The sequence below is a fragment of the Nannobrachium achirus genome (assembly GCF_963921795.1).
Source record: "Nannobrachium achirus genome assembly, chromosome: 2".
Lineage (NCBI taxonomy): Eukaryota > Metazoa > Chordata > Actinopteri > Myctophiformes > Myctophidae > Nannobrachium > Nannobrachium achirus.
In genome coordinates, this window is record NC_137811.1 from 36,031,799 (window position 1) to 36,052,071 (window position 20,273).

General features: G+C 41.4%; 1 protein-coding gene and 1 long non-coding RNA gene across 2 annotated transcripts; both read right to left on the reverse strand.

Annotated features, from left to right (window-relative positions):
- Positions 1 to 504: 504 nt before the first annotated feature.
- nes (nestin) lies at positions 505 to 9,837 on the reverse strand (the record flags this gene model as incomplete). The annotated part of the gene is made up of 5 exons (XM_080741628.1): positions 505 to 3,059; positions 3,685 to 3,758; positions 6,144 to 6,268; positions 8,195 to 8,644; positions 9,454 to 9,837. The coding sequence occupies 5 exons, from the start codon at positions 9,835 to 9,837 to the stop codon at positions 505 to 507; spliced, it is 3,588 nt and encodes a 1,195-aa protein (XP_080597754.1).
- Positions 9,838 to 11,993: 2,156 nt separating this feature from the next.
- Positions 11,994 to 12,730, reverse strand: LOC308302860. The gene is made up of 3 exons (XR_013962972.1): positions 12,636 to 12,730; positions 12,361 to 12,524; positions 11,994 to 12,100 (listed from the first exon to the last, which is right to left on the reverse strand). It is a non-coding gene; the product is annotated as an uncharacterized lncRNA (long non-coding RNA).
- Between the last annotated feature and the right edge of the window lie 7,543 nt (positions 12,731 to 20,273).

The window sequence follows — 20,273 nt, forward strand, 5'->3', positions numbered from 1 at the left end:
AGCATGGCTTGCAAATCCAAATGACATGATAAATGTATTTGTCTTTTTGTTTTGTATGTGTCAAACATGGACACAAGCATCAGTTGTAGTTAACTGACAATGACTAACTGTGAAATTTGAGAATTGGTACAATCAAATTAGACATCAATCAATGAGCAGAATACTTTTCACTTTCAAATGCCACCTGTTCTGTCATAGTTCCCATGTGTGCCAATTTTGTAACTCCTTCCATGACATGTGCAGAGTACACAGGGTTATAACAATTGTTAACAAGAAACATAAACATATTGGTTAGTTGAATATGCCATTGTAAGGAAAAGAATAGTGATTGGTGCCTCTAGTCAAGAGTCTAGACATAAATGGAACATTAGTGGTTAGTTATTGTATGCAAAAAGGAAGAACTTTGGTCTTCATAGTGATAGATATACTTAGCAGCAAACTGTATTGTACTCTCACAATAATGTCTAATAATTTCTCAGATTCTTATTTGATGGCTTGCTCCACCTATTCTTCCCCAGATGACCAGGATTCCCCCTCATCTTCAGAGTACATAGAATGGCCCTTCTCACCCTCTGCAACATCTCTACACAGCTGCTTCACTTGTGCAGGCCTCTGTTCTTCCTTGTCGCCCAGTGGTTTAGGTGTGTCTGTCTCCATCCTACCGTGTCCATTGGCCACACTTGGGTTTTCCACATCGCCCCAAGCCAAGGTGGTGTTACTAAAGCCTTGGAGGTTCTGATTGGACTGCTCAGCTGTGTGGTTGTCGAAATCATCTGGTGGATACGAGGCACCTGTCTCCAGGTTAGAACCCCAGAAGTCATCTTTCATGCCACTGCTGACGAAATCATGGAGGCCCTCATCTGTCTTCAAATATTTGTTCGAGTCCTTCACCGGGAGGATGTCTGTATTTACTGGTATTCTCTCTGGAGAAGCCTCGGAAGACTCTTCATTCTGAGTCACTGTGCCCTGATAAATGCTGTCTGTGTTGTGGAAATAGCTCTGAGTCGATTCATGCACATCATCATACATGTAGTCATCAGCAAACTGGCCTCTGGTTTCTATTTCTTTGCTTGGCCTCTCTAGCACTTCCCATTCAGCTGTTTGTGGAACTTCTGAGAATGCAAGACAGTCCGCTCTCTTGCCCACAGAATGTTCCAGAGAATCACTGGATACCTCAAAGGATACAGTCTCTTGTATTGTGTTTGGTACAGCTGCATCCAACAAGTCTTCCTCATCTGAAACCACATGGGTGGTGGAGGCTGGCTGAGAATGTTGGCAAATGTTAGATGACTCATCCTCCATGCTATCCACAGTGTGGACCTGACTCCCGGGTCTGCTGTTGTGATCACTACAGACTGACCGGTTATCTGATTTATTCTCAGCGGCCTGTTGTTCCGCAAAGTGCATGCTATATGTAGCAGTGGATAAATGTTCCAGCTCTTGTTCCACAAGTTTGTCCACTCTTTCTAGTTCTTCTTCGCAATCTACATGAGAAATGACTGTCATTTCCACTGGTTCAGTGAGTTCTTCAGTTTCCTCATCAGAAATGTCCTTGCTCGTGTCAGCCTTCTCATAGTTGCTAAAGGCGGTGTATCCCAGATCATAATCCTCACCCAAGGGTGCTCCTTCTACATCTTCACACAGGTCCTCCATGGTTCCAAATCTTTTCGACTTGCTCTCATTCCATTTACCAACTCCCGTTTCTCCGACCTTCCTGTCCTCCTCGCCCTCACTGGATTCGGTTTCGTCCACATGTGAAGCTTGAGTGGTGTCAGTCTCATCGCTCTTGTATCGAATCAGAGGTCGAGTGTCGGCAACCGTGTTATCCTGAGCGTAACTATCACTTTCCAGTTCTGTCTTCCACGACACGGAGACATTTTGAGAGTCTTCTTCCTCATCGTTGTCGTCTTCAGCTTGATCAGCATGGTGTTGCTTTGTGTCATCCAGCTGCCCATAGTCATGTGATGCTGTGTGCATCGGTGTAAAGGTCATGTGGGAAGGCTCATTCTGAACGGAAGCAACTTCTGCCTTCATCACTAGCTCATCGTGCTCTAATTCTCTTGATGAAATGTCTTCGTCTGGTTTTGCATGTTGGGTTTCACTCTCATCCACTTTCCTGCTATCAACTTTCTTGAGATACATTTTTCTTTCTATGACGCTGTCCCACGAATCCATTTCTTCCCCATCAGGGTACAACTTGTCGTCAAAGTTTGTTCTCTCAATGGAATCGCCCTCTTGATGGCGTATCATTCCTGCCACTTCATTTGAGATGGAATTGGTCTTTGTTGACTGGTTAAAAGCACCGTCCTCAGGCTCACATTCAGAAGCTGGACTGTTGGTGCTGGAGTCAAATGTGGGTTCTATCAAAGCTTCAGTTTCAGACTCTGAGGTTTCATCTTGAATCTCTTCAGTTTTCACAAATTTCTCAACCCATGCATCAATGGGAGCATGTCGCTCATACACTCCTTTTCTTCCCGAAGAGACTTCAAACGGCACATCCTTAATATGTTCTTCAGAGACACCTGAGGACGCCAGCAGCACTGGGGCAGAGTAAGGTGCAAGGTTTCCAGTATTATATTGATGATGCTCAGGTTCCTTGTTGAACAGTGGTTCACCGCTGAGGCTGAACTCAATCTGGTTGACAATAGCTGCAACAGTGCCTCCACTGGAGTGGAGAGGTGCAACCAGAGACTCAGCAACCACTTCCTGTTCATCAGGCAGGGAGAGAGGCTCAGCATAGCTGACCTCCTCGTGGATTTCCTGAGGTCTGAAGTTTTCAACATTGCCACTCTGCAGTATCTTGGGGTAAGGTGCTGACATATTTTCTAACTTTGGCGTTTCTGCAGTTAGAGCATCGGTTGGATTCCTGGTTGTTTTCTGAGACGATGTGAGAGTTTCATTGATAGTTGCAGACTCTTGAGTCCCTATGGATGCTGTGGTTATCCCAGTTGGCTTGGACCGACCGTGTACACGAATAGATGAGAGGGGAAAGGACATGTGAGTGGTAGACATCTGGCCCTGATCATTTCTTTTAACCCACCGAGGACTGGAAAGTGCACCTGTGAATGAAATGGGGAGAGCTCATGAATATACAATAAATTGAGCTGCTGTAATAGACATCGAGGGGACTACAGTTGCAGCAATATCGTAAGAAAGTAATACAATTAATTATTTCAAGACAAATATTTTTTGCAATGCCAAAATGTCTACTAATTGTGGCTACTATTTCAAATGCTTCTCCAGTGATCTTAACATGGCAAAGATACTGCAAACCATCTCCCCAGGGCATTATTAGAATACATGTAGGTTAGACACTAATGGGGAGATATTGATCATCACTTCCTTTCCCTGTGGTCTAAGTTACCGGAAAGCACAGCCATATGGCTCGATAACCTTTGGGGACCCTCTTGGGTGGCTTGCATTACCAAATCGTCCAAAGTGCCCAGCTCAGCCCCTTTTCCAAAGACCACCCCTCCCCACATTGAATGGGATTATAAAATGTACCAAGGAAGACACCGTGCTTTGCCTCAAGGAGGTTCTAGTCATGACCAAAATTATATAGTTATTGATGGTTGATGGTAAATGAAGAGTACAGTAGTGGAGATGTGATATATTGCATTAGATATGGCTGCATTAAAACACCACTGTGCCACACTGTGATTGTAAGTTGTATGCTTTAATTACCAGGAATGTAGAGGTGTCTCATCTGGCTTGAGGAAGAGATGTCTCCCCTGAGGCTTTCATTGTCCAATAAAGCTCTGTAGAGAGAGATGGCAGAGAGATACAGGTCATTTTCATATCCTGTATACAAAGAGTTATTATTATATTGAGTCGGCAGTCGGGCAGAAACATTGTATCTCCAATATATTTCAACTTTTTATGCTTTTCTTTTTTTGTGTTAATTATTCAGAAGTATAGTAACAGTGTTGTGCAAAAGTAGCAACATTTGCTGATCACAACGTGAGCTTGTAGATCTGCCGTCTGTGGATTTTATCGTTATCGTTATCGATTTTATCGTTATCGTTAACCAATGAAAAGTTTGAAAAGAGCTTGTGACAAAATAATAACTACATTGGAAAACATGGTTATTTTTTCCATTTTCTAAAGGTTTCGCCCCGACAATATGCTGAGATGATACAGAACATGAGTAATGTGTGGGCGGAGGAATTTAGAGTAACATTTGTTGCTCTCAACCAGAGCAAGAGGAGGCTAGAAGCCCTTGTTATGGAAATAGGGGGAAGGCATTGCCTTTGAGTAGCCATCTGCAGTGGCTCTGCCATCACACACACACACACACACACACACACACACACACACACACACACACACACACGCACGCACGCACGCACACACGCACGCGCGCGCACACGCACACGCACACGCACACGCACACTACACTTAGGAGTAGTATACTGTATAATGTGTATATACCAGTAAGACTCCCTAATCGGGAGATAAGCGACCGTCAGGTCGCATACACAAGGCAATCGTAGCCAATCAGGTGGGAATATGGGAAATGGGACAGATCCATGTTGATGACATGACTTTAGAGATTATGTGTACCACTTTGCGTGATTTTAGGGCAAAATCGGTGTCAAAAATGTGTTTAGCAAAAATCAGCCTGCTGGTGGCGCAAGAAGAGGGCCATGTGACAAATTAGGGGTGGAGGGTTGTGGTTTGGCAGCCAAGGAGTGTGTGTGCAAAGTTTGGCATGGATAGGGGCAACGGTGCCAGAGATAAGAGTAGGGCAAAAGTGTGACGTGATGGACAGACTGACTGACCGACTTCGCCCTATATGCAATTCTTCAGTGTTCTCTGTGTTGTGATTTTACATCTGTATTTCATTGAATAAAAACAGACCTTTTGATTAATTGTCTGAAGAAAAGTAATTGAGCAACAAGAAACAGATTCAGGTTCACGATAAACTGAGACGGAAGGATGTCATTGAGGTTTGTCCTCTGGTTTTCAGCTTGCTGCCTAGTCCTGTTACTCTAGACTCCCGTAGCTCATACTTGCGTATCCTTGTGGAAGGGTGGGGGTCGGTACTTTGAGGAAGGGTGATGGGAGAAAAGAGATGCAGCCATGCTAAAGCTATATATTAAGTTACTTTGCTCACTAAAGTGAGGCTGGTCTTTGCTGTGTAATTACCATTTTTAGTCCAGACAGCTGTGTCTTTGCGGACAACAAACCATGGATAACTTCATTATTGGTCACCCTTTGGGGGGGGTGGGGATATCTGTCTTAAAATGAGAAGTCATTGATTTGATTGGGTTAATCTGATCAGTGTTGATTTAGCTATGAGCTGATTGCCTATATGTTTCATTCAGTTTATACAAAAGATGTTGTTGCATGGATGAAATGGACACTTTTTTGAGGCCAGTCTATACCTCAAAGTAATTCATGATTATATAAGTGAGAATCATAAAACACAGGACATGATGTTGAGACTGTTCATTGTGCCAATAGATGGTGTGTGCACTCACATGAGATTTGCCTCAGGGAGGTGTATTTCTCATAGATCTGAACACATCCTCAGTAGTGTGCCTTTGAATCAGGGGGTGTTTCTGCCTATATACAGCCTCGTCAAAGGTGGCCAGCTACAGGGTGACCAAGCCTTGTGTCACTTGCCCAATCATTAAGATTTGCCTTGTTGTAAAGTGGCTGACGTGACATCCCACAGGACTATGCAAGGCAGGGGCGTCCTGTTCCCTGAGTGCATACCATAACTGATAAGATGTCCCTACTATGACAGAAGCTAGGTATCTATTTATTATCATGAGTTGTAGTTCATAGTAATAGACTATGATTTACAAGCTTGATCAGCATGTTCAGATTTCGCTAAGCAGCCTTGGCTGGTTTATTTCCTGGGTAGAATAGGTGCCCTATCCCTCTCTCTCCATCTCTCTTTCCTTCTCCCTCTCCCTCCCTCCCCCTCTTACTCCCCCTCTCATATTTCAAATGGGCATCTGCACGACTGCAGCCAATCAATGATCAATCCATTGTATAGATCCACCCATCACAAAATGGATCAGCCATTATGTCAATCTAGATTTGGAGATGGTTGCAATGGTGATGCAAGGTGCCTAATTGTAAGCAAGATGAAGTTTGTATGTGTATTGTTGTCACTGTAAAGAATACTGTACCTGTATGCGGCTACCTCCAGATCCAGGGACATCTTCAGCTGCAGTAACCCTCGACTGTCCACAAGGAGGCCATCAATGTGTTGGCTCAGCTCTTCTTTTTCTGCCTCCAAGCCCTCCAGGTGGTCCTGCCAAACAGGAAGAGGAAGTGATGAAAAATCACACCCAAGGTGAAGTGAGCGGTGGTCGTGCTTGCATAACATCTTCAGACTAGGATTTAAGTCTAGGATGTACAGGCTATGCTACACACACATTTTGCTATGGCTAAACGCTGAGGAAAAAGGCTACAGACACACAACATATGACATCACTAGACAAACATGATGCTACGCACACACATTTTACTATGGCAAAACGCTGAGGAAAAAGGCTACGGAGTACGGACACACGCACAGCCACTTTTAGGAGCGGTTTGCATCGCTCAAAAATGTCCCACAAACATTCTGACTGCAGTGTGAAGAGTTCAGTTTGGTTATGTTTATAGCTTAGCTATTATTGTAATAGTTTGTACATGCTTAAAAAAAACGCTACGTAACATGTTATGCATCTACAGTATAATTAGCAAGAACCTGCTTTATATCGTTGTTGTCGCCTTGAACGTGTGGTCTCTAACCAGCTTTCTCTCCATCTCTCACAGAACAACCTGCTGGATCCCAACCAGTCAGGTTTTAAACCGGCCCATTCTACAGAAACGGCACTCCTAGCAGTCACAGAAGCACTCCATGTTGCCCAGGCTGCCTCCCACTCTGCAGTCCTGATTCTTCTGGATCTATCAGCGGCATTCTACACAGTGAATCACCAGCTGCTCCTGGACACCCTTGCTGACCTAGGCATCACCGGGACGGCACTAAAGTGGTTCGCCTCCTACTTGTCGGACCGGACCTACCAGGTCTCATGGAAAGGTTTGCTTTCATCCCCCCGAACCCTCCAAACGGGAGTCCCCCAGGGATCCGTACTTGGCCCTCTGCTTTTCTCCCTGTACACCAAATCCCTTGGTGCTGTAATCTCTGCTCACAATCTATCCTATCACTGCTATGCTGATGACACTCAACTGTTTTTGTCCTTCCCCCCTTCTGCCACCCAGGTGGAAGAACGCATTGCTGCATGTCTGGCCGACATCTCACAGTGGATGTCAGCCCACCACCTTAAGCTGAACCCGGACAAGACAGAGCTACTCTTCTTCCCAGCTAAGTCTTGCCCCATGCAAGATCTCACTATTTCCATAGATAATGCATTGGTGACTTCAGTTCCTACTGCTAGAAACCTTGGTGTGGTCCTGGACAGCCAGCTATCATTCAAGGCACACATTGCATCAGTCACCCGGTCCTGTAGGTTCACACTCTATAACATCCGTAAAATCAGACCCTTCCTCACCCAGGAGGCAGCCCAGCTCCTCATTCAGACATCTGTCATAACAAAGCTTGACTATTGTAACTCTCTCCTCACTGGTCTCCCGGCATGTGCACTTAAACCTCTCCAACTGATCCAAAATGCCGCGGCACGACTGGTCTTCAACCAGCCTAAGTTCTCACATGTCTCTCCCCTTCTCCGCAGCCTCCACTGGCTCCCGGTTGCGGCCCGCACTGAATACAAAACATTGATGCTGACCTTCAAAGCAGCCAAAGGTATGGCTCCTCCATACCTCCAAAACCTGATCAACCCCTACACCCCCTGACAGAACCCTCGCTAAAAACAGGTACTGTACATTTCAAACCTAGTCTCTCTAGTCTTTCTAGACATTCAAAATAAATCTAAATGTATATCTTTCAAATAGAATGTGAAAACTCTGATGCAGACAACATTTGTAACAGGATGTTGTTTGGATGTTGTTTCTTTGGCCTAGTCTAGACTACGCTCAAGTGTCCAAGTTAGGACATGCTAGATCTAAGTGTGGCTATTCTGAATGACATATCTATTTGAGTATCATGAAGCTCCGCTCAAGACATCCAGCATTGTGACTGATTACTTATTTACGTTCAAGATTCAATGTGATTTAATGTCACGTGCACAACAATTCAGCAACATTACAGGCAGTGCAAGTCTTGCACTCTCACCTGGAGTTGTTGGAGTTCCTGGCCGTGTCTGTCTCTCTGATTGAACACACTCTTCTCCAGGTACTGTCTGACATCCTGGGCTGAAGCTAGTTCCTTCTGAAGGGAGTGGAGCTTCAGTTGGCTCTCGCTCTTCTCCTGGTCAACTTGGACCAAGCGGTGCCGGGCCTGGCTGAGAGACTCCTCCAGCTGTCCCAGTTGGACCTGATAGGCCTCCGTCGCCTCATGCCATGCGCTGGCGGCCCTCTGGGAGTACTCCTGTCCCAACTGGAGGAGGCTGGGCATCTGGTTGCTGGTCAGGGCAGATGGGGGCCGCGCCATGATGGGTGGAGAGCGCGTCAGCGTGGCCTCGACATGGGCTACCTCCTCTTGATGGGCTTGGATCTGCAGCTCAATGTCCTGCTCCAGCAGGCGGACCTTCTCCCTCAGCCATGTCTGTGCTCTCTGCTCCACCTGCATCAGCGGTGGGAAAAACACTCACATTTGATATTTAAGTAAAAGTGTGAAACACTCTGTTACAAGTAAAAGTATTTACTTAAAGTACCAAAAGTAGAAAGTACTCATTAAGCAGAATGTCCCATTTGAAGTTCTCAAATGTATAATCAACGCATTGTGAGCTTGTAGGTCGGCTATTTTCAAATGGCTGAAGTTAATGTATGTTTTGTAATAATGATCCAAATCTACAAAGTAATTCGTAATTAAAGTTTTCAAATAAATGTAATGGAGTAAAACGCCTTATGGGCGAGAAGTGACCGTAGGTCGCGGGGAAACAACAGTGTAAATCTGGCAATGTACACACACACACACACACACACACACACACACACACACACACACACACACACACACACACACACACAGAGAGACTAGGGCTGTATTGACTCAGGACCCAGGCAGGGGTCGCAGCTGAGTGCAATCAGTGCAGTGGAGCAGCGCAAACAAGACAGAGTGTGTGTGTGTGTGTGTGTGTGTGTGTGTGTGTGTGTGTGTGTGTGTGTGTGTGTGTGTGTGTGTGTGTGTGTGTGTGTGTGTGGCGTTACAGGCAAGCATTACAGGCAGTGTGACAGGCAACACGTGACACAATTGCTGCAGGTTTTCACAATTCACAAAAAGTCAAATATTTGGATCCAAAATGTAGCGGTGTAAGAGTAAAAGTTTTGGAAATTAGAAAAAAGTACAAATACCAGTCAAAATTGTACTTAAGTATACAGTACTTCAGTAAACCTACGGACGGTACTTTAGTTATTTTAAACACCACTGACCTCCATCTCCTTCCTGCTGTCATCCAGCTTCCTCCTGGCCTCAGCCTGGGCCTGGGCCACTCTCTGCCTCTGTGCAGCCAGAGCTTCCAGTTCCTCCACCAGGCTCCCCACCTCCAGCTCCGCTCTGTCCCTCTCCTGCCACACCGCCTCCACCTCCTGCCTGGCCAGCCTCAGCTCCTTCTCCAGGCCTCTCCTGCGCGTGGAGACCCCCTGGCCGCTATGTCTGCGGACGTGGATCTCCTGACGCAGCGCTTCGTTCTCCTCCTCCAGCTGCTGGACACGGCCCAGGTAGGACTCCAGGCGTTGGTTGAGACTCAGCATCAGGTGCTTCTCCTCGCCCGGGTGGCCGTGGTGGTGCCGATGATGTCTGCTGATGACCTCCATGTCGACGGGATTGGCAGAGAAATTGAGAGATGTTTGGCAAGAGGCCTAAACTCTGATGCACTGAACACTGACTGTGGTTGGGGAGCCTGTGTGATCACTCTCAAAGCCTGAGCCCAATGGGCGTCTGTACCAATGTGTGTGTGTGTGTGTGTGTGTGTGTGTGTGCGCGCGCGCGCGCGCGCGTGCGTGCGTGCGTGCGTGCGTGCGTGCGTGCGTGTGTGTGTGTGTGTGTGTGTGTGTGTGTGTGTGTGTGTGTGTGTGTGTGTGTGTGTGGGTGGGGGTATGAGTATGTGAGTGAGTGTGGCTCCTGTGAGGCTCTGTGCCTCCTGTAGTGTGACCGCCAGCAAAACGCCTCCCCTTTCATACAGGACTTAATGGAGTGGGTGGAGAGACAGGGAGGAGAGGAGGAGGGATGGAGAAGTAGAGTCAGGGGGCTGGAGAGAGGGAAAGGATGGAGAGGGGGGAGTGAGAGAGAGAGGGTGAGTGAGAGAGAGAGGGGAGAGAGAGAGAGAGAGACAGAGACAGAGACAGAGAGCGAGAAAGATAGAGATAGAGATAGAGGGCGGGGGACAAGAGGCGGGGGATGTGAGGAGGGAAACAGTGATGTAATATACAAGGTTAACTCTAACAGTGCTGGAAAGTGTGTAATTTATTTTACACTGTAATGAAGTGTAGGCTTCATCAGTCACCGTTTGATAATTTCTAAACAAGGCACAAAACATCAGCAAAGAAAAGGGAAACTGTGGCCAACATAGAAGGATAATTAAAGTGGTGTCAGACCTTATAAAGATGAGGGTTCCAAATTTCCCTCACTGTCTCCCTCTGTTGGTAATGTTAGAGCATTAAGCAGCCTTAAACTGCTCTTCACTATCACAATAATAATATCACTAATTTGCTATGTATGCTGTGTATGTACAATACAACAATATTTATCAAATATTTGTATAATACATTTATAATAAGAGAGATTGCAATGCTTTGCATTATATTAAACTGTAAAATATAACTTATATAAAAGGGTTATATATTATTATAGCCAATAATGTATAGTTGACACTGTCTGGAAAGAACAACTGAAAGAAAGAGACTATTCCAAATGTACACTGCCAGTGCATGCTGGGTATGCATGAAAAAGAAATGATCGGCAACATTGACAATAGTTGTTTGTGCAGCACTGTAAAACTTGTAAAACATCATTTATTAAAAATTTTCAAAATGATTTGACCGATCACTTCCATATTTCTTGTGTACACAAGGCAGATTACAATCTCATATTGTGAATATAGTTCTTAATTATAGCCTACTTTAATTTTATAATGCAGCTCACTGATCATGGAGATTTGTTTTGTCCCATCCCCGAGCCTAACATGTGATGATCAGCCGTGTCAAAGAGTCTCTCACTGAGTCCCCTACTGACCAATGACCTGGTCATCAAACGATTGGCCAAGGAATGCAACAAAAACTCAAACATCTCATGAATTCAAGGCTTCATGGGGTGTGAAATTGATAGAAAATAAGTACTTTTTGGGGGAGAATAAATGACATACCTATCTGACAAAACATAGTGTTTTTGTAAAAATAAATTACAACGGTAAATTCCTACATTTGTTTGATTGACATTTTTATTCACAAAACTGCATATACATGAACATATACATACATTTTCACATATCTGTCAAAACACAGAAAAGGCTTGAGAGCTTATTTCCATCATGGTCCTTTCATTGCAAATGTGTGTGTCCACTGAGTGCTATGTATAATACTGTAGCCTGATTATAAAATCTAACAGAATCATATTGAAAGTTATTAATGTGTGTGAATATGAGCATGCACTGGATTAAAAGGGGGGAAAATACTGATTAGAATCTTACCACAATTTAGCTTATAGCATTTTAACAACTGTCCAGTGTCCAAAGGCTGAAAGCAATGGCTAAACATTCAAAACCTTCATTTCACAGATCCATCGCCTATGTGCAGTACAGTTCACAGCGAATGTGGATTTGTACTCGACAGATGTTGCACAGAGACCATCACCTGGTGGCGTTGTCCAGTACCTGAGAGAAGAAATTAATGATTTAAGATATGATAAATAAATTAATATAGGCTATAAAATGCTAGTTTGACTTGATGATTCTCTGTGTTTTTAAATGTATTCTTACTCTTCAGTCAGGTCATGTCCATCAACCCAACGCCATCCACCCAAGCCAATCCAGTAGCCATTAGTTTCATCAGTGCCAGCCCAACTATGCTCGTAGATGTACTTCTGTTAGAGCATAGAACAATATGCCCGTTATGTTTTAGTTTGTCAGTTTCAATGACACATTGTAGATCATTTTCAAGATTTGTTGACCAAAGATTTGTTGGACTGCTGGGCCAGCGTGCACCCGATCATTTTCTTTTTAAACCAATTTTCAACTTGAAATTTGCCAACTCTGCTCTTCCAGTCTGCTACTCTGAAAGCTCCCATTATGTTCTTCACATACAACCTTACATACATATGCAGTTATCATACAGTTACGCTACCTGTTCCTCTGGGCTGTCTATAACAGTCAAATCTGAATTCTTTGCTCTGCAGTCGTCTCGAGCTTCTTGCCAGGATTTACGATTAACAGGATCAGCATCATTAATGGCATAGCAGCTGGACGAATGGTGGCGCCAACCATCCTGACAGGGTCGACATACTCTGCCTAGTGAGAAAAGAGAGTTAAATAACCATTATAATCTAATTATTATTGAATTATATGAATATGGTATAATATATTCATATTGTTTCCATGTATCTATATATCTATCTGTACCGGTATTTCCTAAGGGGCAGTAGACATCCAGACGTTCTAGTTGTCTCTCCAGCTTGACATTCTCTGTCCTCAGCTGCAGGTTTTCTATGGTCAGATTGTCAACCAGGCTGGTCAAGTTGTGAAGAGTAGCCAACTGGTGGTGACCAGACTCTCCACAAAACTCATCTGAGTGGGCAAATGACATGAAGAGGTTTGAAGCTTCCTCATTTTTGTTCAACATTCAGTGTAGAGGAACTAACTGTGACTTTGCATTTAGACTATCTACCAAGAAAATCTATTACACACATTTAAAAAAAAAATGGACATTATGTATTCATCACAACTCAATCAGAGCTGTTTGGTTTTACCACGCATTGAGCATGAGAAGTTGGCTATGCGCACTAGTGTCAATGTCATATTATATTAAGTTAATATGACAAAGCTGTAAATTATCAAAACTATTGCACAATGCAGCTTCAAATATATTTAAATGTTTAGAAAAATACCACCACATGCCACATAAAAGAAAGTTATAGCCTATGGTAAAAGCAATAGGCCATAAGAACTTCCTGGAGATGCCTGCCTGGGTGGAGTGTATTTCACTGGCTCCTTTTATCAAAATAATGTGTTTTTTATTCATTTTACCGTCGGATGAGGATATTGTCTTAGAGACAAACATCCTCAGGGAAATGTTGAGAGTGACTTGAAGGATGCACAGTAAGCCAAAGCTGATGGCAACCACTCTGTAGACTTTTGACTCTGGTAGAAACACACACACACACACGCACGCACGCACGCACGCGCACACACACACACACACACACACACACACACACACACACACACACACACACACACACACACACTTTTAAACCTTTGAGAACAGATAAAGTAGAAGATTCATTTAACTGACAACACTGCGTTTCCCTATGATCATTAGTCAGGCAGAGATTGCAATATTGAAAAGAAAATCTCATGCACAGTGTTAATCAATGTCCACGTATTATTGTAATTGTAAATATTTAATGACATGCTGTTTCTGATTAATGACAATGGGGAAAATGTCATTTCATACCCCTCAAACTTTATGTCTAATGATCAGTATTCTTACCTTTCTCATGGTTCATTTTCAGTGTCACCCCTCTTATATCTTCTCTTCTACATGGCAGTAGATCCGAATGTTAAGGCAGTACACAGATACACTGAGGTATGTTAATGCAGAGTAACACATCTGAGTCAGGATGTTAACTTCTCTATGCTTTGAAAGTAGGGTTAGGGTCACATTTTTTGCAGAAGTTGCAGAAAACACCTAAACAACAAGACACCATAATTATGTAGTTTCAACATCTTATTGCCACAGGACCACAATGGAAATAAGCCCTCTGTGCTTTTTGTGTTATCCTTTTAGCACCACTGCATAATCATAGGACTGTACTGTTTGCAAACTGTTAATAAAGTATTCAATCAATCAATCCAGCAATTGCTGAAAGTTCAGAAACTCACAAGATGTAAGGTGTTGCACAGAAGTGCCATTTCAGAACTTCACACGTCCTGCCATTGGCAAGACAGTAGATTGGCATCTTAACAAACATAACCAACGATGACCAAGACAACTTCTGACGTTCAACATAGTGCTGTTAATGTTAACTACTTATTTATCATCATATGCATTCACAGTCGATGTGAAGTAAGCATTCTGGACGTGTCTGAGAAGTGTCTGATGAATCACACACAACTGGCCTGTAATAACTTGCTTTATGTAGTTTGTTATTATTATTGTATTAATAACGATGAAGAGGCTATACTGTACTTGACACCATGTAATAAAAAAGAAACTCTTTTTCAAAAACCTTTATTTAACCAAATTAAGAACAAATTCTTATACAACAAAAAAACAAGGCCCTTGAGGGAGTGAGCCAGTGAGGAAGTATTTCCTGCACAACGTCTCACTTGCATAATATAAACTACTCATATCATATCATATCATATCATATCATATCATATCATATCATATCATATTTCATAATGCTGAACCTACATTAAATCATTGATCTTTGTATAAATGCCAGATCACAATGGTTAATTGAGCATCCACAATGACATAACAGGATTTAATTCACCACGGTCTGCACAAACCTGAAAGCAATGCTTAAACAATAAAATCTTTCATTTCACAGAACCATTGATTCTTTGCGGCACAGTTCACAGCATACCATCCATAGGGACTGGTCTTTTGGACAGATGTTGCACATTGACCTTCACCTGGTGGTGTTATCCAGTACCTAAGTGAATAAATACAAAATTAAATACAGTTATAACTTATAATGCTAGTTAGACTTCATTATTCGTTGTGTTTTTGAACTATTGAATATCCTTACTCTTCAGTCAGGTTACGTCCATCAACCCAGCGCCATCTTCCAGACTCAGATGTCAAACCAATCCAGAAGCCATTAGTTTCATCACTGCTATCCCAACTATGGTAGCATACTGGAGGGGCTAAACTACAATTAAAGATGGAATTAGATCTCAAAATAAAATCCAAAAATGTTTCGGTTTAAGTATTGCACTAAAACACAACTGCTTATTGTCCTTTGTGCTGTGGTCATCATAACTTCATCTATGGCCATAGCTGGTGGAGCAATGATGAAACTAATGGCTACTGGATTGGCTTGACATCTGAAACTGGAAGATGGCACTGGGTTGATGGACGTGACCTGACTGAAGAGTAAACACATTTAAAAACACAAAGAATCCTGAAGTCTACCTAGCAGCATTATATTTATTGATTTGATGTGATTTTGTTTATTCGTTTTTACAAAAATGCACACACATGACTATTTGTACATCTATTCAATCATTCATTTCTTCTCTCAGGTACTGGACAACGCCATCAGGTGATGGTCTCAGATGTGCAACATCTGTCGAGACAAACTCCACATTCGCTGTGAACTGTACTGCACGGAGGCGATGGATCTGTGAAATGAAAGCTTTGAATGTTAATTGATTGATTGATTGAAGACTTTATTAGAAGTTTGCATAGGAAAAGGTACAGTTTCATGACAGTACAGTTCACTGGTACAAGGTCAACTAAAGGAGATCCTAGTAAGCTTTTCAGCTTATTTGCACAGGAAACCTTTATGTATCTCATATCTGACATTGAATGACAGACGGATAGAACACAGTACTATGCAGTAGATATTGTCCGGAAAAAAAGAAAAGAAAAACAGTGCAAAAAATATATATACAGTAGATATTTACAATAGAAGGGTCAGGGGGAGAGTAGGGCTAGGCTAGGTTTATTTTTACTAGTTACGAGCGGCTGCCACCTGTAGGCCTAAGTGTTTTTTTAGGGCGATTTTAAAGGATGTTAGGGATTTACACTCCTGTAAGGCCTTAGGTAAGGCGTTCCACATTTGGTGGTATAGCAGGAGAACGATTTTGACCCTTTGTTTGAATTGACTCTGGGTTGAACGTGATCTGTGGCGCTGCCTCTGGTGTTGTAATTGTGGACATCCTTAACATTTTAAAGTATTTTGTCAGGTACATGGGTATCTTAGTGGAGTAGTGTATTTGTACACCAGGCCCATTGCAAGATGCTGTACTCTGTCATCTACTCTGAGCACTGATGAGTAGCGGTGAGGTGAGCCTGAGAAGGAAGGTTAAGCAGGACCCTAATTAGCGATTGCTTTCAGCCTTTGGACAGTTGTTGTTAAAATGCCATTAGTAATATTGTGGTTTTCTTTCTTTGAAATTTCTTATATAGTAGTACTGATTACCTACCTGTAAAGTAACTCAATGGATTACTCATCTTCGCTTTTGTGAATGATCACTTTCAGTATGATTCTGTTAAGATTTTATCATAATTAAAATTCAGAATATGGTGAATGATGGTGAATATAACATTTTAAAACCAGCATTTAGGAAAGTACAAGGATTCACCTATCATGCTGTAAATACATGTTACATGTTTCACAATTAGAAAGCGTCTTCCCAAGTCGATTTTTGGGAGCATTTTTCATGTCATATCATTTGTTTTATAAAAGATCTAAATAAAATATTTTTTATAAAAATGAAACTGGGTTTTAGTAGAGGGTTGAACAGAACATCTCTATAGCCTTAAGATCTATAGGCAGCAATACTGTACAATCCACATTCCATAACAATTAGCATATCCCATTTTATTTCACAAATACTGTGTCCTTGAGGTAAAAGGAGTAGTTCACACAAAAAATTACTTATTTTCAATCAATTGCACACCATGAAGCCTTGAATTCATGGAGATTTTTGTCGCATTCCAAAGCCAATAATTGGATGATCGGCGGAATCTCCGGACTTGCAGTGTCCTAGCGGAGACTCTGCCCGTCATCAAATTATCGGAATGCAAAAAAATAAAAGAATAAAAAACTAGATATCTTCATTTTTGGGTGAACTACTTCCTTAAGTGTGGATAATTCTATTTGGCTTCATGTAGTTTAGTACATGTATTTGGGAGAAAATGTTAAACAATAAACAGTTTTTGCTACATGGTTATGAATCAGCGATGAATCACAACTGGCCTGTAATAACTTGCTTATGTAGTTTGTTTTCAGTGTTATTGTATTAATAACGATGAAGAGGCTATACTGTACTTGACACCATGTAATAAAAAAGAAACTCCTTTTTCAAAAACCTTTATTTAACCAAATTAAGAACAAATTCTTATACAAATGCGGCCTGGCAAAAAAAACAAGGCCCTTGAGGGAGTGAGCCAGTGAGGAAGTATTTCCTTCAAAACGTCTCACTTGCGTAATAAAAACTCATATCATATCATATCATATCATATCATATCATATCATATCATATCATATCATATCATATCATATCATATATCATATCATATCATAATATCATATCATATCATATCATAATATCATATCATATATAATATCATATATCATATATCATATTTCATAATGATGAAACTACATAAAATCATTGTTCTTTGTATAAATGCCAGATCACAAGCATCCACAATAATATAACAGCTGGAAAAAGGTGGCCCCAACAGTCTTCACCATACAGGATTTAATTCACCACGGTCTGCACAAACCTGAAAGCAATGCTTAAACAACAAAATCTTTCATTTCACAGATCCATTGATTCTTTGCGGCACAGTTCACAGCATACCATCCATCGGGGCTGGTCTTTTGGACAGATGTTGCACATTGACCTTCACCTGGTGGTGTTATCCAGTACCTAAGTGAAAAAAAAGGAAAAATATATATATATGTGTATGTACTATATATATATATATATATATATATATATATATATATATATATATATATATATATATATATATATATATATATATAATGCTAGTTAGACTTCGTGATTTGTTGTGTTTTTGAACTATTGAATATTCTTACTCTTCAGTCAGGTTACGTCCATCAACCCAGCGCCATCTTCCAGACTCAGATGTCAAGCCAATCCAGAAGCCATAGTTTCATCACTGCTACGCCAACTCTTGTCATAGATGTACTTCTGATAGAGCATAGAACAATAAGCAGTTATGTTTTAGTTTGCTAAAACCTTTTGATTACTGCTGGACCAATTACTGTCATAGATGTATGCCCGATGACCACAGTAAAAAATATTATATATTATAATATTTAGTACAATTATTTAGTACAATACTGAAAGCGAAACAATTTTATATTGATTTCTAAATCTAATTCCATCTTCAATAGTAGTTTTACCAACACTGCTCTTCCAGTCTGCTACATACAAGCTTACATTAATGTCTGTAATGGCCTCATATTTATTGTGCCTCTGTGAGCCTGATGGATGGGGAGATGGGCTGTACAATGTTTTGGTTATTTAACCATTGTGTAGTATCCTGGGGAGACCAGGGCAAGAGCAGCAGCTGACCAAAGTTGGCATGTTTCATGATGGAGTAATTGAACATAAAATTCACAATTTTTGATTATTACCCAGCCCTACCTCAGACATGAATGCAGAAAGAGATACTCATTCTCCAAAAAATAGATCATCCTTGTCTCATCAAAACGGAGGACTTTAATCAATCCGAGGAGTCCTATTACATTGTACTGCAACTGATGGAGGGTGGAGAGTTATTTGACAGGGTGAGGTCAAATAAATACCTCCACAACAACGGCATCATCCACAGAGACCCCACTCTGTTCTTGGTTCAGTTCTTAAATATGGACAATTGCTTAAGCATTAGAAGAATCAACCACCAGCTTTATTGATTTGCAGTGAAGCGTGTGCAAGAATAACAAACTGAAAATGTTACATTCACCAAGTGCATGTCTAACAAGGGTGAAAAGTGCCATATTTCACAATGGAAAGGAAACCTCAACTGCCAATAGTGTTGCCCTAGATTGATGACCACATGTTGGGTCTATGCATATTTCTGTGGTTGTGATTGGATAGAGATAACTGTTTATTAATTGACCACTGTAGTGTACCAGTGTTTAATTACAATGCCAGACATACTGTACAGTAAATTCTAACTTGACAGAAGATTGCAAGATTATGAAATGTACACAAATATTAAATGAACTGTTACTTTAATTTGAACTTTGTATGAGATGTCTTATTCTTAGATGTATTTTGGTGCTATTAATCCTTCCCAAACCTTGTGGGACTATGGCTGCAGGTCAATATATCAATATAAATAAGATAATATTGTGATAATGGCTGCATTACAGTAACAAGTGGTTTAATGTTCTGAATTAACCAGTCTGTCCTATATTTGCCTTTGCCACCTAATCATTATACAGGCATTACTGGTGATTAATTATTATGAGACATCATCCCCATAATATCGTCACTATACACAGTATATCAATATTGAGGTGTTTTGTCAACAATATGTGGTGTTTAATTTTCCCCACATCGCTGATCCATAATTGATGACATTTGCGCAGCTGTTCTGGGAGAATTGTGTAGCCAGAACAGAACAGCTGCGCAAGGTTTGTTGTAATTGTTTACATTTACACCCCAAAGTGTGTTGCTTTCATTGGTTTTTAGGTCTGTCCAATTGCACCCAAAGGCATTGATAATGTTGGCCTTTGTGATGTCAGGCTATACTGTACATAAATATGCACGTCAACGAAATGACCACCAGTGTCTGTATCAAAAAGAGAACCAAATGTGCGTTTTAACATTTGGATCCTCTTCATTGTTATGAGATAGAGATGGCAGATTATGTTCATTCCCAGGTTGTAGAAGATGAGAGAAGGGGGAAGTCATAATACAGGTAAGAATACTGATCAATGGGCACAATTTTGTACAGGCGTATGAAATAAAATATATGTGATATGTGTTAATTCTAGGCACCCTTGTGCTTTCTTATCTGTGGTAAACATGTTGCATTGATAGAAAATCCAAAAAAATCTCAGTTAATGATTCACCTTGCCATGCCTCCACAGACTTTAAAAAGAGGAAACGCCCCCAATTTCTAGCCAGGAAAGGTTAAATTAATTTAAACAAGTTCCATTCTGGTGATGTTTACAACAAGGCACAATCACTGTAGTAAAATAGGTAATGAGTAAGTAACAAGTTATTTTAGATGTGTTAATCTTTATTTTGTTAACAGTTTGTTAAAAGTGCTATATTGTGCTACAATGTATTGGATTCTTAGTTATTAGTTGG